This window comes from Canis aureus, chromosome 6 (assembly GCF_053574225.1).
Source record: "Canis aureus isolate CA01 chromosome 6, VMU_Caureus_v.1.0, whole genome shotgun sequence".
Taxonomy (NCBI): Eukaryota; Metazoa; Chordata; class Mammalia; order Carnivora; family Canidae; genus Canis; species Canis aureus.
Genome location: NC_135616.1, coordinates 49,241,370 through 49,269,088, shown reverse-complemented (window position 1 = coordinate 49,269,088; position 27,719 = coordinate 49,241,370). Strand labels below are relative to the sequence as shown.

Here is a 27,719-nt window from a genome sequence, read left to right as displayed (position 1 = left end):
CCCAATGTGGGATTCGATCCCGGGTCTCCAGGATCACGCCCTAGGCCAAAGGCAGGTGCCAAACCGCTGTGCCACCCAGGGATCCCAAGAATTCATATTTAATAAGCATTGCATATGTTTTCTTATTGCTTTCCTTTTCCCTCAATTTTTCCTGGAATGTGAAAGTGATGGATGGAGCTATGGCAGCTATTTTTCCACATGAGGAATAAGTAAAAAAGACCATAAAAACTTTTTTGTCCCTAACCTTTTTTTTTTTTTTTTTTTTTTTTACTTTCTGAATCAATGCCAACCTATCTCATTTTTAAGTCATTATTTACTCAGGTGTTCTTTGTATAGCTAAAGACAATTTTTAGTCAGTGCAAATATATTTAGTACTTTTGCCATATTATCAGGTAGCTAATTGTCAAGAATTTATTCATATTTCACATGTCTTTTTACTCTACTATAACTAAATGGTTGACATCACTCCCTACAATAGTCTAAAATGAGCCAAACTATTAAGTTGGGTGGAGGGGGGTGGAGGGAGGGAGGACTAAGTTATAAACAAACATGAAGAATGACATTTTTTTTTCCCTCCACCTAGTCCGCATGTCTTTCATTTTACTTCCTAATACATCAAAGGTTTTGGAATTCAGCTCTTATTTCTCCTTACTCCACCAGGATCTAGATACTCTTTTTTAAAAATCTCCTTCCCTTCCTCAACTGTCCTCAGTTTGCATTAATCACCCTTGCACTTGGAGGAAGCTCCACCTATGTAAGTATTTCTTTTCTTTTTTTTTTTTTAAGATTTATTTATTTATTCTTTCATGAGAGACAGAGAAAGAGGCAGAGACACAGGCAGAGGGAGAAGCAGGCTCCATGCAGGGAGCCTGACATGGGACTCGATCCCAGGTCTCCAGGATCACGCCCTGGGCTGAAGGTGGCACTAAATCGCTGAGCCACCTGGGCTGCCCTATGTAAGTTTTTCTCAACATATTATTACTTTTGCAAAAACTAGAGACAACCACAAATTGAGTTGGGTAAGAAGAGGGCAATATTTCTATTAATAAGGAAAGGCTTATAAGAGAAAATAAGGTGATCAAAGTTTCTAGCCTATGGTCTCTCTTCTAGCTTCAGAGTTCCTAAAGTTTTAAGAGCACTTTTGGTGGAGTAGGCAATATCATGAATGAATTTTGTGAATACCGAGATCACTGGGGGTAGGGCTTCTTGCTGTGCTAGAGTATGAGTCAGGTGCTGTATATCTAGCAGAATATGATCAGAAGAGAGTGTGTGGGATCTCTGTGAGGAACTGGCCAAAATTATTTTTTTTCTCCTAAAACTCCTTTATTATTGGGATGTTGGCTTTCTTGAATTGGTTCAATGTTCTTAATGTTTTCTTTTTGATGTACTTTGGGCAATGCTCTCACATTTATTTCCCATTCTTTCTATTGAATTTTTCTACTTATATTACCATGTTTTTATGTGTGAAGAACCATTTTCTTTTTCCAATTTGGAGGGTATTGCAGCAATTCAGGCGATAGTTAAGAGTGTCTGGGAACAGGTTGGTAGCAATGACAGTGATGAAATGAAGTCATATTCTACATGTATTTGGAATGTAGAACCAGGAGGATTCATAATGTATTGGATGTGGAATGTGAGCAAAAGAAAGTAATTAAAGATAGTCCGTCTGCCTATGGAGTCTCCATCATGTAAGACGGGATTGTATGGGCAGTGTGTGTCTACCCCTAGAGTTCCAGGTGAGCTAGCTGAGAAGGCTGTTGGTTCTACAAGCTGGTGGTTCAGGAAGGAGGTTGGAGGCTAGAGAGGAAAATGTTTCAAATCTGCCATGAGACTAGAGGGACATCACGAAGGTTGGAGAGTAGATGGACGTGAAAAGAGGTAAAAGGATCAAGCCCTAGGATCCTTCAATAATAAGAGGTTGGGGAGAGAAGGAGCCAGTTTAAGAGAATGAAGAGTGGGAAGCATTAGGAACAGGAGGAAGAGGAAGAGAGTGGCATCCTGGAAGCCAAATTAAGCATGTGTATCTGGAGGAAGGAATTAGTCACTGCATCAAATGCTGCTGAGGATGGAGTAATGTGCATTTGGATTTCACAGGACTGAAATTACTGGTGATTTAGTAATTCGAGCAAAAGCCTCATGGAGTGGGATTAAGAAGATAAGGGCAGAGAAGAATGTGGGGACAATGGGTATTGGCATACCTTAGGAAACTATGGAGAGTAGTGTTCCTCCCCTGTTTTCTGGTCTCAGTATCTGTGTTAGAGGCATTCTGTAGATGATTTGATCTTTGGCTCTCCTGGCTGAAAAGTGGCAGAGGTAAAAGCTAATGAGAAGCTGTGAACCCTCTTCCACAGCCTTTGACTCTCACTCAGTTCAATGTGTTATTATCTGGCTATGTTATTTGTTGGGCAACCACCCAAGTCTTTTTGTTCTTTCCTCTTGGAGTGGTGAGATGCTCCAGAGACTTCCAGTTTCTAGCCTGAGAGAATAAAGGTCTGTTTGGTAGTTTTCTGGGCCCCATGATTGGGAAGAGAGTTGGCTAGAGGTAGCGGGGGATGCAGGATGGGGAAGAGGTTCTGTCTTCAATAATGCAGTACTGCATGTTGTCCTCATGTTTTCCGTGTAGTCCTCTGGTCTAAAATTGTGCTTGTCGTCCCTCTGCCCAGAGATTTTGTTTTAATTTCTCAAGAAAATGAACCTGACATACTTGGGGAGGACATTTTCAGAATGGAGATATAACCAATGGACAGATGCCACTCACCCAGAGCTCCTTGTTTCTGGCACTCCCCACTTTTACTCTTAGCTGGACAGCTATCTGGTGCTGCCAGTTGCTTGGCCTTCTGAGTTAGTTCTCAATGTTTCCCCGGACAGCTGTAGATTCGCCATTTGCAGGTCTGCTAAATTAGGTACAACTAGTTCCATATTTTACTGCTGTCACCACCTCATCTTTCAATCCTTATGAACTTATATTTAAAAAAAAATCTCTCTACTATGGAATAGAGAGTGGAACTTTAGGGGAGAGCAGAACTGAATACACGTTTTCCCTCTGCCATCCAAGGCAAAGATGCTTCCGTCAGTGTATCTGTATCACCAAATAAAATGAAGCAATTTAAATGCTATTAGGATTTATACCGTCTATTTTTTAAAAAGATTTTATTTATTTATTCATGAGAGACACAGAGAGAGGCAGAGGGAGCAGCAGGCTCTATGCAGGGAGCCCGATGTGGGACTCGATCCCCAAACTGGGATCATGCCCTGGGCCAAAGGCAGGCGCTTAACCACTGAGCCACCCAGGCGTCCCTATACCGTCTATTATTCATTCACTTTCAGAATATTCTTTGAGGATCTTTTCCACTTGATGATTGCATTATTTGTCTCCCCTTCGCACAAGTTCTGCTGTGCACTTACATTGCCATATAATTGTATGCTAATGTCTTTCCATTTCACCAAACTGTGAGCTCCTCTAGACAGAGGAGCTTACATCTCCAGATCTGCAAAATGGTTTACCACTGCATTTACAGAAGAGATAATAAATATTTTCAGAGAAAGTGAATAGCAACTATATCCCCCCTCAAAAGGGGAAATTTTTAATTGAAATGTACAGTGAGTTAGAAATTATCTTCACATATGTCCTTTTCCCTGACTTTAAAGTATAATGACAAGTTGTTTGCAATTCCTTAAAGAGATCTTTTAGAAGATTTTGGTTCTCAGTGGCTAGGAGATGATGACAAGCTTGGAACCATTTTTAACCAAGAGATGCTTCTGATCTTTGCTACTTAAGATGAGCTTCTACTTGAACAAAGGTCTTTGCTTTGCTTCTAAGCAATTTGCAGAGCTGACTTCGTCTTAATTTTTCCTGTGGCTTCTGAATTCCAAATTCAGAAGTTAAGATGGTTTCTCTAAGCCCTTACACTCTTTCTTACTATGTCAGTGAGAAGAGGGCATGAACTGTAAATACAGGCTGATTTGCCCATTTTTTCTGTTTAAGCTTCTGCTGACTCTGCTCCCTTCTCATATACCTTATCCAAAATTAGTGTTGATGGTTTCCCTGTGGGTGAGACATGTTTAGTCTCCCATATTACTATGGTACAAGTAAAAATCATTTTTCTTTTTGCTGGGAGTGTTTTCAACCTAGTTTGTCTAAAATCTCTCAATCAAAATACTGATTTGGAGAGATAACAGTATGATATTTTTCATATACGAATGTTAAAGGGGCCATAATAACAAACACAATCAACATTTTCTGAGTATTTGCTACAGGAATGGCAGTGCTTCTGGGTGTTTTACTTGAATAATCTCCTGCAAGAATCCTATAGGGTGGATGCTTTTATTCCATCCATTTTTGTAGATTACAAGCAAATTGAGACATCCTATGTTACACAGATAATAATAATTGGTGGGGCCAGTTTGACTTCAGAGCCCTGTGTGTTCTACTGCCTTCCATCGGTACTTGTCAAATGATATGACGTTACATATTATCTTTGCGTTTTATGTTTTTGCACCAAAAAGTCATCTAGAATGAAGTTAATTGTTTATGAAAGGGCAATTGGGGTAAGCGCATAGAATATTTAGTTTGTCTAGTCAAGTTAAAGGTACTGTTAATTTCCAGGAATTACTAACCTCCCAGCCTATTTCAGCCTGTCAACATCCAGCAAAGATTTTTTCCAAGCCTCCTTTTATGTACTTGTTTTTCTATTATATATATATGGTGAAGTACATAACAATAAATTAGGCATGATCATGTAATTGTATAGGGAAGGATCTGTTAATATTATCTCATGTCTCTGTATGTCTGTATATCATGCCTCAGATAAACTCAATCCCATTGAGACTAGGAGGCTCAGCTGATTTGATAGGCTATGCCTGTATGAGAAGTCAGCTTTCCTGACTAGTGCGTTTCTTCTGTCTGTTAAATCATGATGCCTCTCCCATTTATTCTGTGCCCTTAGAGTCTAATAGAAAAACAAAAACATTGATGAAATTAATACATGGTAGAGAATAATAGAGAGCCACAAGTTGAGATTTGAAATCTAAGGAACAAAGAGCCAGAATTAGCAACCTGGCATGGTGGGCAGCCTCTTAGATGGCCTCCAAAGATCTCTTATTCATGCTCTTGTATGTGGGCTGAGTCTAGAGACTCATAATCAATAGAATATAATGGAGATGATGGAATGTCACTTCTAAGATTAGGTTACAATGAGAAAGTGCTTATCTTTCGTGCCCTGTCTCACTCCCTCTGAAGGAAGCCAGCTGTCTTATTGTGAGCTTTGCTACGGAGAAACATATCAGGCAAGAAACTGAGGCTCAGTTTAAGCCAACAGGCAGTGAGGAGCTGAAGCCTTTACTCTGAGGAACTGAATCCTGCAAACAACCACATGAGCTTGGGAATGGATCTCCCCATAGAGGCTTCATAGAAGATCTCAGCCCCAGCCAATACCATGACTGAAGTCTTATGAGAAACCTTGAGGCAGAGGCACCCAGCTAAGCTGCACCTGGATTTCTGACCCACAGATAATACACTGATAATATGTTTTAAGCCTCTAAGCTTTAGTGTAATTTGCTATGCAGAGATGGATAACTAATATTCTCAGTAATAAACACCATGAGGTTTTCTACTTTTGGGGGTCTCTACCTTCAGTTTAGCAGGTCATGTGGGAGGGAGGGATTAAGGCAGGAAATCATAGCAATTGGAGTCAGTGTTCAGGGCTGATGGAGGGAAGAGGCCATCAAAAGCAGCCTCAGGGCTGTCCTATCCCACTGGGGAGACCCCAGCTTAAGAAAACCCAAATAAACAAGAGTGGAGTCATCAAACACTAACAGTGTTCCATTGCTTAAAATACTGCATTCAGTGAGTGTATCATACTGAATTACACCAATAAAGTGAACTACTTCATCTGGCTACTCAAAATATATGAAACATTTACAATTTGGCTAATAATTAATGTTTTGGGAACTTTTGTGTGAGTTTCTTTTAACATAACCTCTTTTATGCACTTTTTTGATCAGAAGCAGAGGCTGGATTCTCATTATCATGCAGTAATTCAGACAGATATGTTATGTCACACTCTAGTCTGTGAGTGATTTAACATTGTAGTAAGTTAGAATAAGCAACATGTCCCACGTTTCTGGTGTTGAAGAAGGTAGCTATGTGTAAATAGCAAAGACTGAGTATCCAGGGAATGTAATACAGGCTTATGACTATCACCTGTTTGTGTCATTGTGTGTACAATGTCACGTGTCCAACACACCATCATTTCCCATGTTGGATCTAGAATTCTTTTTGTGTAATGTGATATCTTAAAATTAGAAGGAAATAGATTTTTTCTTCTGTTAGCATAGTTCATTTTGATACATTTTTATTATCTTAGGTTAAATTGACTTTTTATATTCTAAAATAGGCTATTTTACTCTTCATTTTGTAACAGCATGGTCTAATGAGAAGGCGTTGGATGTCAGCAAGTGTGTACCAGTGGAGTTCATGAACTAAAGGACTGGTCTTAACTTTTGATTATTGAAAACAAATGTTCAATCCCAAACCTAATTTTAATCTAACACATTCCCAGCCTGTCTCTAGTTCTAACCAATGTGTTCACAGATAATACACATTTTAAAATTAATTACACAAATTATTTCAAGGCTTCTTGAATTATCCTTCTTACTATAAAATTGCTTATTTTCTCCACATGATAAACATATGCTACAGACAAAAGTTATTATCCCACTTGATAAAATCTCAGAGAAGATTAGTGTCTTGATCAACAATACACAGCCTGTTGGTAGAAAAGCCAGAAAGAGTACCATGTTCTACTTATCACATCCTTGGCATTTTATAAAAGTTTAAACTTAAAAATAAAGATGCTATCTACTTTGGTCTGGAGTGACTATTAACACATGATCATTTATAGGTTGTTTAAAGAGAATGGTTAAAACCTCCATATGTTCTAATCCTGGAAAGTCCATGTCCTTTACAAATAAATTAATAATCTTTTATCATGCAAAAAATTTCCTCATGCTAGAATTTCCTCTCAACACTTAGTCTTGCACTCTTCTGCATAAAAACAGGTGCTTCTTGGATAAATTCCGAGTAACAAATTTATATATATTTATGGGAAAGCAATTAAAACTGCTCGGTAGACCCACAGAATGTTGAGGTGGGAAGTGTGATGAGTCCCAGTCAATGATGGCTGCTTCTGAAAGTCCTAGAGCAAAGTGTAGGAAATGAGTATGAAATATTTGCATAATCTGAAGCATAATCACATAAACACCTAGTGGACTGTTAGAGAATAAAGTAATCTGAATTCAAGATTTATCACTAAATATCCTTCCTAATTTGGGATTTGTGTTTTGAAATCTAAGTCTTATGCCTAACAGTTTAAAGGCCAAGTAAAAAGAGTTATGATGAATGGATTACAGTAGCTGTAATGTAAGCCAGACTGTCATTTAGTTGTGGTAGTTCATTGTTCAGGTGAACCCCTTAATATTAATACAGGTGGAGTTTTTCTTTTTGGTTTATGAGGGCACAAAACAGAAGGAGGAGAAGAAAGGAACTTGTTTAACCTGAAGTTAGATAATAAAGTTTATTAGAGCCAGAACAGTTGAACTTTTGTGAAAACTTGAAGAGAGAAATATAACTAACCAACCACGTGCTAGATTATTTTTTTTAAGATTTTATTTATTTATTTATTTATTTATTTATTTATTTATTTGAGATACACAGAAAGAGGCAGAGACACAGGCAGAGGGAAAAGCAGACTCCTCGCAGGGACTCCGGTGTGGCACTTGATCCCAGGACTAGGATCATGCCCTGAGCCACAGGCCGATGCTCAACTTCTGAGCCACCCAGGAGCCCCCACATGCTAGATTTTTTTTTAAATTTTTTTTTTATTTATTTATGATAGTCACAGAGAGAGAGAGAGAGGCGCAGAGACACAGGCAGAGGGAGAAGCAGGCTCCATGCACCGGGAGCCCGATGTGGGATTCGATCCCGGGTCTCCAGGATCGCGCCCTGGGCCAAAGGCAGGCGCCAAACCGCTGCGCCACCCAGGGATCCCGCTAGATTTTTTTTTTACTTATTCCTGCCTTTGGTCCCCAAGAAACCCAAAATCATCCTAATATTTTCTACTATTTCCTTTTCCCCTCACCCCTGTCCCCCTTAAAGACACTAAAGATTGTCAAATTAACTGACAATTGAAGTAATGCAGCACTAAAGAAAAATTTAAACCCAGTAAGTTCATTTCTATGTCCTGGGTTCTTTCTACATCAGTAAACCATCCTATAAAGATAGAATTCCTTTTTGGGGGAAAAGATGAACTATCACCTTGTTATAATCTCAAAAAAAGATGTTTTCCTCTCAAAGAAGGCTGAAATTTTGTACATGGAATCAGGGAATTTGTGAGGTGCTTTTTCTTTGAATCTTTTGCCACCTTAAAAAATGTATGTGTATTTCTATTTACAAAAATTCCTTAGCATTGCCATACCTGGAAATCCTAATTGGAGTGGTCTCTGAACATCTGGTTGTCTGCAGCCTTTTGAGGCTGAGAAATTGAGAACATCCACATCAAATAGCTCCAGTTTCAGGTCATTGTTTCTCAAGTAACAATTAACCTGTGTAGTACGTTGCCCGAATGATAAGAACACTTTACATATTATTGAGTACATGAGTGAGTGCATTGTTTTATTTCCTTGATTTTAGAATTTTATCAGTTAAAAATATACAGATTTTAAGGAAGGGAGCACTAGAAGGCACCACTAAATAGTAAGATATGAATTTTAGTCTGAGTTTTGATTTCTGAAATGTTAAAATGTGCTTTTTAAATTGAATGAATATAGCACTTCAGTAACCTTAACCTTTCCCCCATTACTTCTTTTGCCTTTATTGCCCATCTTAACGTCCTGTCATTCCATTCATTCATCTGCCTGTATCTAATCATCTCTAATTTTCAGCTACTGAAACATGACTATATTGTTCTCTCAAAATTGCAATTCCCATCAAATTGCGTTAGCATCTTTCAAGTGTAAAGCTAACTAGGAGAAAATTGTGAGGAAAAATAGTAACAGTATTTCTTTCCATGGTGATTTCCTTGTGGATGACTAAAAGTGAACTTTTATGGATTAGGAACTTTGGAGGACTTAAAGCCATACACCTATGGTTAGGACCACATTCCATTTATTAAGATATTCTTCAGGATCTGACATCGTGTGAGATAAATAGGTGAGAAACCTCAGTATATATGTAAAAAAAGCTTCATGTGTGGGAGCTTGTAGGAATAACATGTTTTAAGAGGATGGTTAAAGTCGGAGGACCATTGTAACTTTTATAAAGAATTTTGACATAAGTATGAATGATTTTATTGTGTCATTTTACCTTGTTCCAAGAATGAAATCTTACACTAAGTTGACTACTGGCATTTCCTTCATTGTTTTCCCATCAACCTTTTGCTGTATCATCAGAGGAATGTAGAAATACTGGATTATTATCTAATGAATTCCAAAGTCAGAGATCTTTGGATTTAGTGTAAGATTTTCTTTAAGGGCTAGCTCGACAATGCATAAATCCAAAGGGATAATTCCACACATGAATTTGCTGTCTTTTGAGTTTAATTCATTTTGTTACATTATAGCCATATTACCACCAGTGAAAATTTTTTATTAGTCCCTTTTAATTAATTTCTGAAATATAATCAAAGTTAGTTTGGTCATGTTTTTACTACTTTGAGTCATTAAATAGATTGTGATATGTTTACCTTATGTGGTCTAAGGAATGAGTAGATTTGTCTGAAAATCTTAATCAAATTCTTAGATTGATATTTGAGACATAATTTTTTGGAAATGGAGATAGTGGAATATTATTAGGGTGGAAGTATCATATTCTACTTACTACGATCTTTGTCAGTGAATCTGGGCTCTGTTCCCAGCTCCAAATAGAAATGCTAAATTATCTTGGTTAGATTTCTGATCCATCATATGCTTCAATTTCCCACTTGTCTTTTTAAATTCTTTCTTGGTATTTTGCCAGAGTCAACTAGAAAATGTCTCATGTACTTTAGGTTTTAAGAGAGAAGACGGTATAAAACGCCTCAATTATCAGAATAAATCTAACTAATTTGTGATGATCCACTTTGTGATTTTTCTCCCAGAAATCTTTAATCCCATAGGAGCTTCATTGGCTACTTGGCACATATCTGATCAGGGCAAATTCATGTCATTTCCAGCAAATATATATGTAGGTAATGCAGAATGCTTTTGATTAATCTGTGCCCAAACTGCATTATAAAGCATACTGACTCCAAAATCCAACATGCTCTCAGGCCAAAAGAAATGTATTTAAGAACATATTCCCAGTTTTTAAAAAATTTTTTTTTAATTTTTTATATTTCCCAGTTTTTGATTATCTAGTCCTCTTCTTATATAAATGTGGGTAGTTTGTACTTTAAGAATTGATTTTGGGGGTGCCTGGGTGGCTCAGTCAGTTGAACGTCCAACTCTTGATCTCGACTCAGGTCTTGATCTCACAGTCATGATTGGAGCCCCACATTGAGTTCCACGCTGGGCATGTAGCCTACTTAAAAAAAAGTGAGCTTTTAAGGTTGTATCTGTGTTAATCTCAATATCATAATCAATGAATTCTCCCTTGATTATAACAATTTAAAAAATTATAACAAAATGCATCTTTCGTTTTTATATGAAGTCCTTCAGTTTAGTGATTAATTTCACCTTTGTCATAAGTCTAAGAATTGGCAGATGTGAGTGCTTACCTCACAAAATCGGGTATTGCAGTAACAGGACTGATTTGCCTGTTTCTCTAGTATTAAGCAAATTTTTCAAATTCATGCATTTGGGCCTTGAAAGACAGACTCACAGTTTATCTTTGACTTTAGACTGGGTCATATTCATGAGATTTTGCATTTAAGGAATAAGTGAAAGTTTTAAGACCCCTGCACCCATTGAAATTCTCTGGGCACAGTATTGGTAGTGGGGTAAGTGTGTAAATTTAAGTTAGAACATTATTCTGGAGATGGTCACTGTTATTCAAGATGGTCAAACATCTTTTCACAGCTGGCTTATGGCAATTTATATTCTTTTGTGTTTTTTCCTTTTTTTTCTACAGCTGTTGTGAACTTGGACAATTCTGTGGTTGATCTGGAGACCCTTCAAGCTCTCTATGAGAATGTGAGTAATAGAAGGAATTTTATGTGTGAGTATATAATACATACACAATACTTGCCAATATGCACATCTAGACTCATTGCCTTAATGTCCTTTAAGAAAAATTGATCTGGGTGTACTGAATTTACTTAAGTCTAAGTTTATTAAGATATGGTCTAGGCAACCTACTGGACAAATGTGCAGTCTCATAATTTCAAAGATTGTGGTTCAAAGCTTGCAGCATATGAAGTCATTCACATTCCCTCTTTTGAAATATAATAGTCAATGCTTAATGTAGGGGTTAATTTGAGCTAAGCATTGTTCTGTGCACTAACTCCACATCAAAACTCTAGGTAGGATTTACTATTATCTCCATTTTCCAAACTTTAGGAATTTTGTGGAAGTTTAGGCATAGCAAGGTCAGATGACTTGCTCAAAATCATACAGCAAATGTAGCATAGCTGGGGTTTAATTCATTCTGGCTCCATTGTTCTAAACTGCATAGTTTGCTTCACCAAGTGGCTGAACATTCAAGCTTTCTTCTTGTAGCACTTTTTCTTAAGTTAGGCAGGAAAATGTATAAGTAACGGAGAAGTATGACTGTAGCATGATGTAGTCTGTGCCTTTGGAAAGTGCGATCTGTGTGGTGATATATAAAATGGTTTTAGATGACACATAGCATTAAATAACATTGATTCACTTAGTAAAAAAGTGATTATCTTATTGGGGCTGTAAAGATGCTTCTGGATTATATTTAGGAGAAAGTCTCATCGTGGCTATATTTTGTACTTGGTATCTTTGGGCTCTCTCTCTCTTTTTTCATTTTGTTTCTGCTCTTGACGCTAATGCACCTGGTCTGTAAGCCTCTGTTCTCTTTAGGGGCATGGCCTTAGTTGGTCCTTGACTTTTCAGCCCCAAGTTAAAGACTTCCTGGCTCTGGAAGACACACATGGTCAATAAGGATGCAGACTTTCTTCCCTGACTACTCCCTTGGGAACAGTGTATTGCAACGGCTTGTCCACTCTTGAGCTTGGTACTTTTTAAACTTATGCATATGTGGTCTCCCCTGTGAAATTTAGACCTCTGTAGGAGAAAATATTTCTAATGGTATATCACATAGAATCTCTTGGTCAAGTGTAGAGTTGGTACCTGGTCAGCACAGCGAACGTAGCAGTTAGATGGAGTCATTCAGAAACCTTGAGAGGGCAGATTTGAATAGTTGATTATAGAGTTGCCACTACATGATGGAAAGCTGTAAAAAATAGATCATGTTTTTAGTATATTAGTATCCTAGTGAAGTGGGTATTTAAAACATATCTATTCAGAGGTATAGAGAGTTTTCATTTCTCTTGAATCTTTGATACTAACCCTCCCCCAACCAGGAGAGCCATATGGAAGAAATGAGGAAATACCAGGGAAAGGAATTTCTTCAACAAATCATAATGATATATGATGTTGGTATATGTGTAACTGCTTCTTATACATACATTACATATACATATATACAAGTGGTTAGTTATATACATAATTTATGTGTGTGTATATGCATGTGTTGTGTATATTATATGAAGATAGATGAATGTCTTAACTTGGTATATCCATGTGCACAAGTATACATAGAAAGAATACATAAATTGGGCACAAGTATATTTATGAGGGAAGTTTAATTTGCAGTGATTCAAAGTATTTTATTTGGAAGTTTTTAGCCTTTAAGAGCAAGTTAATTTCATGAAATATAAATTTCTGATTGAACAAACTACATAGCTCCCCAGAATTTGTGTGTCTAATTTCTCATCATCATACTTTGTGAAAGTCCATTGAGTGTTAGCTGGAACTGGTTGAATTTGTGGCTTTCTTTTTATTGTTGTTGTCAAACAGTGGTTCAGGCTTTCGTTGTGTCAAGGAAACAATAGTGAGGATGGTTCACAGTAATATTAGTTCAGGTAGGAATAGTCTAGATTTCTTTGATAGCTATCTATGGTAGAAGAACTTAAAGAATCCATTATGAATAATAGATAATTGTATATAACATATACAAATAGAACTCATTTTAGTGCCTGGTTAACTTCCATTAAAGTACAAGCCCAAAGAGGGAGAAATATTTGTTTTATCCATTGACAATATCTCCAGCATCTAGAGGTAAGGAATATTGGGCACATAGGAAGTATTTAGTAAATGTTAAATAAATATTTATATGAGTTAATGAGTGAAATCTACTGATAGGGTTTATTTCAAAACCTCTTTTGGGCTATCATGTAGTTTTAAGATCCAGTTTGTCTGTTCAAACTGTTTGATACCCACTAGAAATAAGGATCTATATTGAATATCTATTTGTGCTATTTTTATTTCTTTAGTAACTTAAGAGGATTTAGTGTCCAAAATAATTAATGATTCTTTTCTAGGGATAAATGCTGAGAAAAAAATTTGTGCATTTTTGAGTAATATGCAACAGTTGTCGATAAAGTCTTCCTCATTTAGCAAATGAATATGCCTATAACAAAGCAAGGATCTCTTAAATTAAATAATTGAAATACATATTCCCAGCTCCAGCGAAGATGCATTTATTCAAATTCCTTCTTTTCAGTTGCTTAGTTAAGTCCCTTATATGTATGAATTAATTTAATCCTCTAAGTGGCCTTGCCTATGATTTCTGAAGAAGAAATACTATTGTTATCTAACCCTTTTAGGAAAAATGAGACAGAGAGAAGTTCTCACAATTCCAAGCTGGATTGACACCTGGTCACTTCCCCTCAGGAATGTGCTCTAAGCACAGAATTTCCTGGCTCATGGTGATAACTGAATAGAGCCTTCAGGGGGCCTGAGATAGCACTTTGTGGTGAAAATGAACACGAGATAAAAAGTCATAAGAACTCTGTTCAGGTCCTAGCACCACAATTAAATAGATATATACCATTGTTTTTTTTTTAATTTTTATTTATTTATGATAGTCACACACAGAGAAAGAGAGAGGCAGAGACAAAGGCAGAGGGAGAAGCAGGCTCCATGCACCGGGAGCCCGAAGTGGGATTCGATCCCGGGTCTCCAGGATCGCGCCCTGGGCCAAAGGCAGGCGCTAAACTGCTGCGCCACCCAGGGATCCCGATATATGCCATTATTTTCAGTTTCCAGATTCTCATTTCTAAATGGGGTTCCTAATAATTCATAATAATATCACCTTTTTCATCACTATCAAATAGATGTAGAAAGACTTTTCTAGATTACTCAATACTTTTATACTTTAATTTTTTTAATAAAAATAGGTGTGGGTATAGAACTATGTCAAATTGCAGATGATTTCATCTAGGATTGGCAAGATTGAGGGTAACAAAGTTTGTGTGCCACGTAAATTAATGCAAAATTGGACCTTTCCCTCAAGGGTCTCAAGATTTTGCCAAGTGAAGCAGATTAACACTACATGTTTACAAGCAACATGAGTTAATAGAGAATACTTTTTAAGTTATAAAACTCACAATGATACTACTTTACTCACAATCCTTTTATAATTTGCTTTACCTTTTGAAACAATCTCAAAGATAAAATAAAGTTGCAGGTGTGGCACAAAGATAGATATATCATAGCTATAAATTATATATATATAGTGCCATTTGCAAATAAATTGCCAACATTAGGCTCTATTTTCTCTGAATACTTGGGTGCATACTATCTACAAATAACAAACCTTTAACCATAATGCAACCATCAACATTAGGAAATTAACGTTGATATATTACTATCATGTAATCTTCGGAACCCAGTCAAATTTTGCCAGTTGTTCCAATCGTGTCCTTTATATTTTGGACATCTTTCAAATACTGTTGTGCTTCCTGTTGTCCTTTCTTTGGGAACTTGCCTCTTTTGTGCTTTATATTAATTATCATTATGTGTGTATATATCATATCTTTCAGCTGAACTATAAATTCCTTATTAGGAGGATTTGTATATTTCACATTTAACATAATGGTTGGCATATAATATAATAATTACTAATTAATTAAGGAATGACCTGTTTTTGTTCTCGATATAGTTTTATAATGGAGGTGCATACTGTTTATATCACTATATTTCAAATGCTGTATTTTTTTGAAAGATCAGTATAAATGTGATGATCTCAGAAATATATTTTCAAAGATTCAGAGTTACTGTGTAAATAAAGTTAACCATTACTATACCAGAAATTTCATTATATTATGTGTGGTTTTCCAAAAAGCAGTTTGAATTAAAATAGCAACATTCTTTTGTAGGGTAAACAGCATGTTTGTTTCATTTATGTTCTAATTTTGGAGATTATTGCCTCAAGAGTCCCTTGTTGCTAGCAAAATCTTGCCTTTTCTTAGATTACCTTGAACCTTTTGAGTGTCCAGGGGATTGTCAGGCAGCTTGGGCTTTCTTTTTCAATTGACACTAAATAACACATACTTCAGTGAACCCAGATGAACCCAAGACCATAGAACCAGTTATAGTTTATTTTTTGTGCACAGTGCAAATAATTTTTTCCATGTTTTTTAGTGGCTGTCTGTATATTTACACGTGACTGATAAAAATAAGGTAGCATGCTGTATGAATGCACATTTCTGGCGTACCTTAGTGGGAGTCCTACTTCCCACTTCCCAAACTTTACAGCAGTATCATAGCTAGATTAAAATACACCATAGTTTCATTTAGTGTGACGATATGAACATACTTTTAGTACTCTTTCCCTCCTCTACTCCAAATCACACAAACGCATACCCAGAAGAAGTTATAATTCTAGCTACATGAAACTATCCTAAGGTGACAGATTCTTCCTATTTTTATCTACAGTGTATCAGATAGGGCAGCAACCTATGTAACTATAATAGAAGTTTTATATCTTCTCTATGCTATTTACTGGTGTGGAATGAATGAGTGAATGAGCTCTTTGAAACAGCAGCTCAGCATAGTAAAATTTTCAAGCTATTTATCACTGCAATTCCTTTCCCTTTCACACTTCTAATTCCTTTCCCTTTCACACTTCCAGCTTCCTAACTCACATATATATGGAGATTAAGCCATCTCATTCATATACACCAGTTTTTCTTCATTGGCCATTACCATTTTCTCTTTTTCTAAAACAAATTCTATAAATACCTTTGTGTCTTCTTATGTTCCAACCAGTGAGATGTTCTCATTCTGTACTCATTTCTTCTCCCAGCTCTCCTTTGTCAAAGCATGCTCAGATGTCACTCAAATTTAAAAGGAAAATAAATAAGTAGCTTACTCTCTTTGCTTAATTATTTATCTCATTAAAAATATTTACAGAATGCTAACTAAATGTCAGACACTATGCTACAACCAATGCTCAGTAGTAGTAGCTTCTGTGGTTTGTCTCCTCCAGATTTCATAAATGATGCCTTCCTCTGGTTCATGTACACACACACTCAGAAAGAGAGAGAAGGAGAGTTAGAGGAGTCCAACTACAAATGGGCTCTGAACACATGTAATCGATAGGGAAAGCATCTCTGAGGAAGGGATGTTGAGAGTGAAAATAGGAGTCACCCAAGAAGGAAATGAAAATGTTCTAAGCAGAGAGCACAGTGTGTGCCAAGATTAGGAAGCATGAAAGGAGTTAGCACACTGGGGAGAAGAAAGTATGTTTGAGTAAATAGCTCTGGAAGGAACGGGCAGAAAGATGTGGAAGCAGACAGTGGCTAGGTTTAGCTAGGGATTTTAGGGCATTTTAAGAGAATTGTGAAATTTAAAAATTTTCCCTTTAATTCTGTCAATTTTTACATCCTATATTTGGAGGCTTTCTGATTAGACCCATACACATTTAGATGTATTTTTGGGTTAAATGTCACATTTATCATTATGAAATTATTTCCTCTGGTAATACCTACCTGGTTTTGAAATTTATTTTAACTAGTACTTAAATAGCCATTCTACCATTCTTATACTTACTGTTTACATGGATTTTCTTGTTCTATCCATGTACTTCCAACTTACCTGTGTCTTTTTTAAAAAAGATTGTTTATTTATTTATGAGATCCAGGATAGCCCTACAATTTTGCATTCCAACTAACAGTATACGATGAATGTTCCAATTTCTCCACATACTCATCAACACTTATTGTTCTTGTGTTTTTTGGTTGTTTGTTTTTGTTTTTTGATAATAGCCATCCTAACAGGGGTGAGATAATATCTGATTGTAGTTTTGATTTGCATTCTTCTGAAGACTGGATATTGTACATCTTTTCATATACCTCTTGGCTGTTTGTATGTCTCATTGGGAAAAATGTCTGTTAAAGCCTTTAGCCTACCTTTTTTTTTTTTTTTTTTTTTAAAGAGAGAGAGAGATTTAGAGTCAGAGAGTCAGAGTGCAAGCAGGGGGAGAGGGAGAATCTTAAGCAGAGATCATATGTGAGCCAGAATCAAGAGTCAGACACTTAACCAACTGAGCCACATAGGTGTCCCTAACCTATTTTTTAATCATGTTATTAGGAGTTTTTTTTTTTTTTTTTTGCTATGGAGTTATTGGAGTTTCTTATATATGTTGAAAATTAATCCTATAAAATTTATATGATTTGCAAATATTGTAATCCCACTTGTCTGTTTTTGCTTTTGTTGTCTGTGCTTTTGGTGTCATATCCACAATATCCTTGCTAAGACCAATGTGATGAATCTTTTCCCTATGTGGTCTAGGAGTTTTATAGTTTCCAGTTAAGTCTGTGGTTCATTTTGAGTGATTTTTGTGTATGGTATAAGAGTCCAGTTCCATTCTTTTGCTTGCGGATATCCTATTTTCCAACACTACTTGCTGAAAAGGCTGTTTTTCTCTGTTATGTATTCTTGGCACCCTGGTTGAAGATTATATTGAATTGATTATATATCTATAAATTTATTTCTGTGCTCTCTGTCCTGTTCTATTGCTCAATATATCTGTCTTTTTGCCTGTATCATACTGTTTTAATTACTGTAGTTTTGTAATATAATTTAAAATTAGGAAGTTTGATGCCTCTAGATTGGTTCATCTTATTCAAGATTGTTTTATCTGTTGGGGGCTTTTTGTTGTTACAAATGAATTTTAGATTTATTTTTCCTACTTTTGTTCAAAACAAAACAATCCAGTTGAGATTTTGCACTGAATTTGTAAATGGCTTTGGGCAGTTTTAACATCTCAATAATATTTAGTCTTCTAACTCATGAGCATAAAATATCTATTTATTTGTGTCCTAATTACTTTCTTTCATCAATGTTTTGCAGTTTTCAGTGTACAAGTCTTTCACTTCCTTAATTAAATTTATGGTTAAATATTTTATTCTTTTTAATGTTTTTACAGATAGGATTGTTTTCTTAATTTCCTTTTCAGATAGTTCATCATTAGTTTATAAAAACACAACTGATGTTTTTCCATGTTGATTTTGTGTCCTTTAAATGTTTGGTTGATGGGGTACCTGGGTGGCTCAGTCTGTTAAGCATCCCAGTCTTGATTTCAACTGAGATCATGATCTCAGGGTTGTGAGATTGAGCCTTATGTTGGGCTTTTATTTGTTGAGAGTTTTTTGATTACTGATTCATTCTCCTTAGTTATTATGTTCAGGCTTTCTTTTTCTTTTTGATTCAGTCATAGTAGGTTGTATATTCCTAGAAACTTACTCACTTCCACTTTGTTGGCTTACAATTTTCATTGTTGTCTCATGACCCTTTTTATTTTTGTGGTATCAGTTGTGTTTTTGTTTACATTTCTGGCTGTATTTATTTGAGTCTTCCCTTTTTTTCTTGGCTACTCTAGCTAAAGGTTTGTTAATTTGGTTATCTTTTAAAAATATCTCTTAGTTTCACTGATTTTTTTTCTATTTCTGTATTCTATTTTATTTCTGCTCTATTTTTATTATTTCTTTTTTTTTAAATTTTTATTTATTTATGATAGTCACAGAGAGAGAGAGAGAGAGAGGCAGAGACACAGGCAGAGGGAGAAGCAGGCTCCATGCACTGGGAGCCCGATGTGGGATTCAATCCCGGGTCTCCAGGATTACGCCCTGGGCCAAAGGCAGGCGCCAAACCGCTGTGCCACCCAGGGATCCCTTCTTTTTTTCTTCTAATTCTGGATATAGTTTATTCTTTTGTAGTTAGTTCTTTGAAATGCAAAATTATGTTGTTTATTTCTTCTTTTTAAATATGGGTGTTTATTGCTATAAACTTTCCCCTCAGTACTATTTTTGCTGCATTCCATAAGTTTTGATATGTTGTATTTTCATTTTCATTTGTCTCAAGATATTTCCTGACTTCTCTTTTGATTTCTTATTTGAACCATTGGTTGTTTAAATATGTCTTGTTTAATTTGCACCTATTTGTGAATTTTATAGTTTTCTTTCTGATACTGATTTCTACTTTCATTCCACTGTGATCAGAAAAGATACTTGGTATTAATTCAGTATTCCTAGATTTCTAAACATTTGTTTTATGAACTCTAACATGTTTTCTGTCCTTGAGAATGTTCTATGTGTGCTAGAGATGCATGTATATTCCATTTTGTTGGATTAAAATTTTTGTACATGTTTGTTTGGTCCATTTGGTCTATGGTGTTAACATATCCAGTGTTCCTTTGTTGATTTTCTGTCTGCTTATCTATTCACCATTGAAAGTGGGATGTTGAAGCTCCCTACTAATAATTGTTTGCTGTTTATTGCTCTCTTCAGATCTGTCAGTATTTGCTTTATATTTTTATATGTGTAGATGCTGGGTCCGTATATATTTATAATGTTGTATCTTCATAACTGGCCCTTTTTTCTATATAATGACCTTTGTTGGCTCTTATAAATAGTTTTTTACTTAAAGTCTATTTTTTTTCTGATGTAAGTATAACCTCTTTTGCTGATTACTATTTGCATGGAATATCTTTTTCCATCACTTAACATTCAGCCTATGTGTCCTAAATCTAAAGGTAAGTCTTGTAGATAGCATATAGTTGCATCTTATTTTTTAAACCATTCAGCTACTCTCTTTGATTGATGAGTTTAATCTATTTACATTTGAGGTGATTATAAGTAGCAAAGTATTTGTTACCATTTTGGCAATTGTTTTCTGTTTGTCTTTTAGATCTTTCACCCATCTTTGCTCTTTCTGTCTTCTTTTGTGTTTTGTTGTTTTTTGTTTTTCTGTTTCTTATTCACATGCTATGATTCCTTTGTCTTTGTGGTTACATGGGGTTATATAAAATATCTTATAATTAATTTATTTGATTTTATACTGATAATAATTTACCTCTACTTGCATGGAAAACCTAACTTCTATTACTCTGCCTCCCACATTTTGTTATTGATTTCACAATGTACGTATATTCCTATTGTGTATTTATTAATTTATTAATTTTTTAATACATTTGTCTTTCAACTTTTATACCTAGATTGAGTGATTTTTTCACCTCCAGTTTAGTAATACAGATTATCTACATGTTTACCTTTAGTAATGAATTTTATACTTTCATATGTGATATGTTGTTATTTAGTGTCTTTTCATTTGCAGTTAAAGAACTCTCTTTAGCATTTCTTGTAAGATATTTTTACTGATGCTAAACTCCCTTAGTTTTTGTTTTTCTGGGGATGTTTTAATATCTTTTATTTTTGAAAGGCAGTTTTGTTGAGTACAGTAATTTTTTTTTCTCTTAGTGCTTTGACTGGCAATTTTTTTTCTCTTAGTGCTTTGAATATATATCATCTCAGTGCCTCTTCTTTTACCATGTGTCTGCTCAAAAATCTACTGATTGCCTTATGGGGATCTTCTTGTTTGTGACAAGTCACGTTTTTCTCACAGTTTTCAAAATTCTCTTTGATTTTTGAGACTTTGATTATAATGTGTCTTGAAATAAGCCCCTTTGTATTGATCTTGTGGAAGATCCTTTGAGCCTCATGAAACTGGCTGTCAATATCTGTTCTAAGATTTTGGAAATTTTCAGTCATTTCTTTATTTTTTTTAAAGATTTATTTATTTATTTATGATAGACATAGAGAGAGAGAGAGAGAGAGAGAGAGAGAGGCAAAGACATAGGAGGAGGGAGAAGCAGGCTCCATGCCGAAAGCCTGACGCGGGACTCGATCCGAGGACTCCAGGGATTGCGCCCTGGGCCAAAGGCAGGTGCTAAACTGCTGAGCCACCCAGGGATCCCCAGTCATTTCTTTAAATCAGCTTTCCACCCTTTCTTTTCCTTGTCTAACTACTGGCACTACCATAATGTATATATCAATCTGCTTAAAGTGTCTCATAAGTACCTCAAATTATCCTCATTCTTTTTCATTCTTTTTTTTCCCTTTTTGCTTCTTTCTCCTAGTGGATTAATTCCAATGTTTTTGAGTTTACTGATACTTTCTTCTACTTGATCTAGTATGATTGAATCCCATTTTTTAATTTTTCAGTTCAGTTATTGGATTCTTCGGCTCTATGATTTGTATTTGTCCTTTTAATTACTTTCTGTCTCTCTTGAAATTCTCACTTTGTTCATATATTGCTCTCCTGACCTCAATGATCATCTTTAAGATAGTCATTTTCAATTCTTTATTAGGTAAATCCTCTATAACTATTTCATTAGAGTTATTTTCTTGACGTTTATTTTGTTCTTTTATCTAGAACTTATTTCTCTATTTATTCACTTTCCTTGACTCCCTGAGTTGATGTTTGTGCATTAGACAAAACAGCCTGGCTTTGTACAGAAGACCCTTACCAGTCACCTATTCAAAGATTCTGAGTACCTCTTAAACCTTCATGCTAGTCCAAATTACTATCTTTGTTTGTAGAGGCCTCTAGGTATCTAGAATATGCTACAACCCATTAGTTCTCTGAGACAGGTTAGATGGAGGCTGGTGTTTTGAGAAGCTGCTAAAAATTTGGGATGCTATATGTATGGTCCAACTCCTTTACTCCTTAGAAAATACTGGGAGGTAGAATTTATTGCCTGTTTATTCTGTGCTGAACCAGGGGAAGTAGCTGTGGCAAGGGCCTGCATGCTTTTCAAACTGCTATTTGTTTTGTAAACTCCCCATGAGACTAGTGAATGCTGCTGTCAGAGACAGATGAATTAGGAGTCAATCTCTTTGGTAATAACCAGAAAAGTTGTAATTCTAGATGACTAGTCCAACTCCCTTACTTCTTAGAGAGAAGCTGGGAGCTGGAGTTTGCTGCCCATTCATTGTGCAGTAGGCCTAAAGGAAGGTCTATGGCAAGTGACCTATGAAACTGTTGCTCTGTTCTCTATCTCTGTCTCTGTCTCTGTCTCTGTTTCTCTCACTCTCACACAGGTAACAGTGATTGCTGGGGTCTGTCAGTTCTCAGGGACAAATGAGTTAGAAGCTAGACCCATGGGTGGTAACCAGAAATATGGATTACTTTCTGTATATCCCAAAATACTTACTCTTGGAGAAGGTGAATGATGGAGGTTGTCTCCCAACTGTATGACACTGTGCCAGTGGTGCAGATTACGACAAGAGTGCATCTCAGCTTTTCCTATTAGTTTCACTATGGCTAGCTTCATACTTGCCCAGAGTGCAGGAGCCTCTCATCTAGCTTCTATATTTCTCACAAAGTGAAATGATAAATGTGTTGTGTTGAATCTGTGTGTTATGTGGGAAAAAAGAGTTCACAGCCTCTCATTCCAGCATCTTGCTACCATTATTTCTTCTTCCTTTGTTCTTGAAGATCAGATTTCCCTCCAATATAATTTCCTTTCAGTCTGAAGAAGTGTGTTTAATATTCTTTAAGTACAGATCTTTCCATAGTGAGTTCTCCTTATTTTACTTTATCTTAGAATGTCTTTATTTACTTAATTTCTGGATGACATTTTCATTGGATATAGAAATATGAGTTGACAATTTCTTTCTTTGTGCATATTAAGCATATTCTGTTTACCTCTGGACTTCACTGTTTCTTGTGGTAACATTAAGATATATTTGGGCATTGTTTTCTTTGTTTATATTGTGATTGAGTTTGATGAACATCTATTTGTTTTTTATCACATTTGAAAAATATTCAACCTTTCATCATTCAACTCTCAAATACTCTGTATTGCATCTTGCAATCCTCTCCTTTTGAGTTTCCAGTGACATATATTTTAGACCTTTTGATATTTTCATAATGGTCCCTACAGCTGTGTTCATTTGTTTTCCTCTGTCATCTTTATTTCATACAATAACAAAGTTTCATTTTCAATATTGTAATTTTCTTCTTTAAAATTTTCATTTGGCTACTTTTTTAATAAATAAAGTTCTATTTTTGTGATTATTTTTGACAGTCCTTTTTGTGCATTTTTAATATATATTTTTTTAACATCATGGAGCATAGTTATAACAGTTGATTTAAAATCTTTGTCTGGGGGCACCTGGGTGGCTTGGTGGTTCAGTGATTGAGCGTCTTCCTTTGGCTCAGGGTGTGATTCTGGGGTCCTGGGATTGAGTCCCGCATCGGGTTCCCCACAGGGAATCTGCTTCTCTCTCTGCCTATGTCTCTGCCTCTCTCTGTGTCTCTAATGAATAAATAAATAAAATCTTAAAAAAAAATAAAAATAAATAAAATCTTTGTCTGATCATTTGAACATATGAGTCATTGGTGTTGACATCTGCAGGTTTTGTTTTGTTTTTTTTACTTTTTTCAGGTGGTCACATTTTCCTAAGTTTTCATACATAGGATAATTTTGTATTGTATCTTGAACAACATAGTGTACTTTTTATATGTATAATCATACTCAGTTCTTTCTGAACAAAACATTTAAGTGAATTTAGTACTCTACAGTTTGAGTTTTTTGAAAAAGAAACATTCAGTTTTGGAAGCGTGTATTCCCCAGTATTGTGTTTTTTAAAATAAATTCAGTGAAACACTCTTCTTCTTCTAGGTTGTAATGAAAAATGTGTTGCATAATCAAATAAGTTGAGGGAACTGTTAACTTAAAGTTAAAAATAAAATTGTCCAGTCATAATATATGCTTAATTAAATGATAATCTTCAGATGGGGAGGCATTTTTAATTGAATCCTTCATTCAATCAAATTTGTTTTGTTTTGTTTCGTTTTTCTTTCAAGACCTTCAACCAAATTATTAACATAGTGAGAACAATTTAACACTTTGTAGTTTGGGAAATGTTACCATAACACAGTTGAAGTAAACTCAGACCTTCAGAATTATGTCTATTATGTAATTCCAAAGAAGTATCTATTATATAATTATAACTTAATATTATTACTATCCTACCTATTAAAAATCATTGAATATGTAGCCCTTTTATGTGTTTTTTCCATTTACAGTTCTTACTGTAAGAATCATTGCATGAAAATGTCATTTTAGAATTTTAGGATGTTTATAATAATTGGATATAAATAGTAATTATAAAAAGTCAGTATAATTATTTTAAAGACCTCAAATGTAGGGTTTTTTTAGAATAGATGCATGTATAAAGTTTAAACTTTTTTTGTGTTATGGAGAAAAAAAAATCAATTTGAGGAAAATGGAAATTGCTCAGGCTGGTAGGTACAATTTAAAATATTATTTAAAGATGACATTTTAAATAGGAATTGCAGGAGATGAGGAAGAAAAGCTGTGTGGATGTCCTGGAGATGGTATCCACTTAAGGTGTTAGCAAGTCTGATTTATTCAAAGAACAGCAGGAAGGCCCAAGTGAAATGGTGCCAGGGAGGGAAGTATAGTCAGAGATAATCAAAGATGTATTGAGGGGGACCAGCTTCTCTAGGGCCATATAGGCCTTTGTAACATTTTGACTTTTACTCTGTGCAAAATAGGAATTTAATACACAGAGAGTTTTAATCAGAGGATTGCATTTTAGAAGGAAACTTTTGACTACTGAAGAATAGATTATGGGGAGCCAAGATAAAATGTCAGAGACTGTTAGTGTTAGGAGATAAGAGATGATAATGACCTGGACCATAGTAGAAGTAGTGGAACTGGTGAGGAGTGGTCAGATTCTAGAAATAGTTTGAAGAATAAGTCAATAGAATTTGCTGATGATTTAGATACAGACTATGAGAAAGAAGAATTGAGGGTGATCTCAAGAACTTTGGCCCAGGCAGTAGAAACAATAGAGTGCAATTAACTGTTATGTGGAAGCTCTTTGGTTAAGGATAGGGAAATAAGAATTTTGTATTGATCCTGTTAGGTTTGAGTTGTCAATTAATTCATACAAATACATTATGTCGATTGGATATCATGTCTAGTAGTCTCAAGCCAGAAAATAGATGTGGGATGGTCTATTAGTCTGGGTCCAGTCAAGGAACAGAAACCATGGCATAATATATATGGAAATTTAATATAATGAATGATTAGCCTGTGATAGGAGAGCACAAGGATGTAAAGGTAACTCTAAGTGGTACCCTAGGATTGAGGGAATGTACCCAAGGAAGGATAGACTTGAAAGGGGAGCTTTCTCACTAAGGCTGGGCTGCAGATTTCCCTGGAGAAGGTATGGTTGTAGCCCACTGGTTTGTCTGGGTCAAAGCTGGTTCCCAGTCTCTGAGTGAGCAGGAAACAAACTTCTGGGTGGCAGGTAAGCCACAGCTGGTGAGCAGACATGCAGGAGAAGTCAGTATGCTGCACAGGGCATGAAGCCCAGAGTGTATATTACCTGTGTTGAGAGAGCCCAGGAGAGAAATTTCAGTTCATAGGTAAGCCATGGCTGGTACCAGTGCATAGTGTGCATGGTGTTCACATCAGGCACAAAGAGGTCACCAGGCTTAGGCTGCATGATGTTCTGTATGTGGTGCTGCTGCAATTTGGGCAGAGGCCCCTTAGGGGTCCTTAGACACTCATACTGCTGATTACCTGTGCAGCAGGAGGAAGAAAAGGCAAACACCTATATACTAGAATCAGAAAGAGGAACTCCCTTCCTCCTGCAGTGTCTCTCCAGAGCTTCCTACCAGTAAAGGTTAACATTGTGTTCACCGTAAAGGAGGAAATTCTAAGAGCTCCATCCATTATCTCAGAGTGGGTTCTCTGTGGTAAATTGAAGGCTCAGAGGCAATAACTGGCAAGGATGGTAAAGAGGGTTGAGACATGGGGAGGTTTGCTTTTATTTGGTGACTCGTCACTGCATATACATGAGCCTTGCTCATATGAAGGTATCTCCAGAAGGAAAAAGTGATATGTTCATGCTAATACTTGGCTTGAGTTCTCCTTGGAAATCTTTCAGAGTTTATTGTGTTAATAACTTCAATTATTCGTTTCAGATCCAAAAGAGTATCTGAAAGGTATCCTGGTAGAGTTTTAATTTTGCTTTAACAGGTTCATAGTGGTATTTGAGGGGACATTTAAATTTTATGTATAAAAAATAAATTAATGTTTAAACTCATTTATGTTGTTAAATATGAGCAATAATCATACTTACCATTCCACTACTTATTCTTAAGGATAAAAAACATAGCTAACCTGAATCCTTTCCCATAAATACATGCTTTCTTTTTGCCAGATGCTTAAATGTCATCGGACTGTTTTAAAGTAGTTCTATTTGATCTCTGTGAAACAGATGGAAGTATTTGTTATACAAACCTTATTTAGAATGTAATCTTTTTTTCTCCCCTCATTGCATATGTTTGGCAGTCAGCTTTCTCTTCTAGATGTGAATGAATTTTGGGCAGTCTCCAAATCTAAACACACCCTAATTTCAAAAACCACAATCCTCAGGGCCCAATTCCTGTTTACTGAGGAATTAAAACCTAGTAAAACCACATAGTTACTAAATACAGTACATCCTACTAGGATTTTTAAAACAAAAATCTATACAGTTTATTTAGGGTTAGTGACTATCATTGAATTCAGAGAGTAAAGTCCCTTCATAAATAGCATATAATAATTATAGTTGGCTAAAAATACCTATCGTTCCCAATTCTTAATATGTGCCCAAGTGAGTTTGTGAGTAGGTGGGAAGTGATGGACTGTGGAAAGGGAATGGAGGAATAGTTGAAGTGGAGCCTTATTTTTTCTTTAGGGTTTTGAGTGATTAACATGAAGCCAAAAATGTGTCTGTAAAAATGTCCATGTGTAACTATCAATTGAATTTTTTCAGATAATGGTTCATTTTTTCCTTTATTTCATGTTCAAGAAATGAAACTGTTAAATATTCAAACCAAACCAAACCCTGAAGTGAATCCTATTAGAAGTTCAGCTGAAAAAAATATATAAAAAATATAGGAAGAGAAAAATATCCCACACCCCTTTGTAATTAAACAGCTCTAATCCAATTAGAAGGAGAAAAAAAAAAGCAAGTAGGGTAGAAAGAATTAGAGGTTTAACTTTACACTTCTCAGGATTGGATTTCACAGGCAGGCTTTATAGTTTAGTAATCTTTACTTAGGGTAGTAGTTGACATACCATAAACTTTAATCTGAAAGAAGAATATAGCACATGTCACATGATATAGCATCCTCAAAAGTGTATACCGTATTACATTAATGAAAATGAATTGGATTAACCATCTGTGTTCCCATAACTTCCTAGAGGTATTTAACTGATTCATGTTTTAAGAAACATTTAATCATTAGTTTCTTCAAACACGTGAGAAGAGTATTGGCTTTCTTCACATAGCTTTTTGAAAACCATACTCATATTTCATTGTTTTATTGAGTTGGTTCATGGA

At 35.6% G+C, this 27,719-nt stretch overlaps 1 protein-coding gene across 2 annotated transcripts in view; it reads left to right on the top strand.

The window, feature by feature from the left end:
• Nucleotides 1–27,719, top strand: part of FMN2 (formin 2) — a 378,878-nt gene that overhangs the window by 196,280 nt on the left and 154,879 nt on the right. For both annotated transcript variants that reach the window (XM_077901499.1, XM_077901498.1), the window contains one exon: nucleotides 11,105–11,166. In XM_077901499.1, coding sequence (XP_077757625.1) covers nucleotides 11,105–11,166 — 62 coding nt within the window. The remainder of the gene's footprint in view (nucleotides 1–11,104; nucleotides 11,167–27,719) is intronic.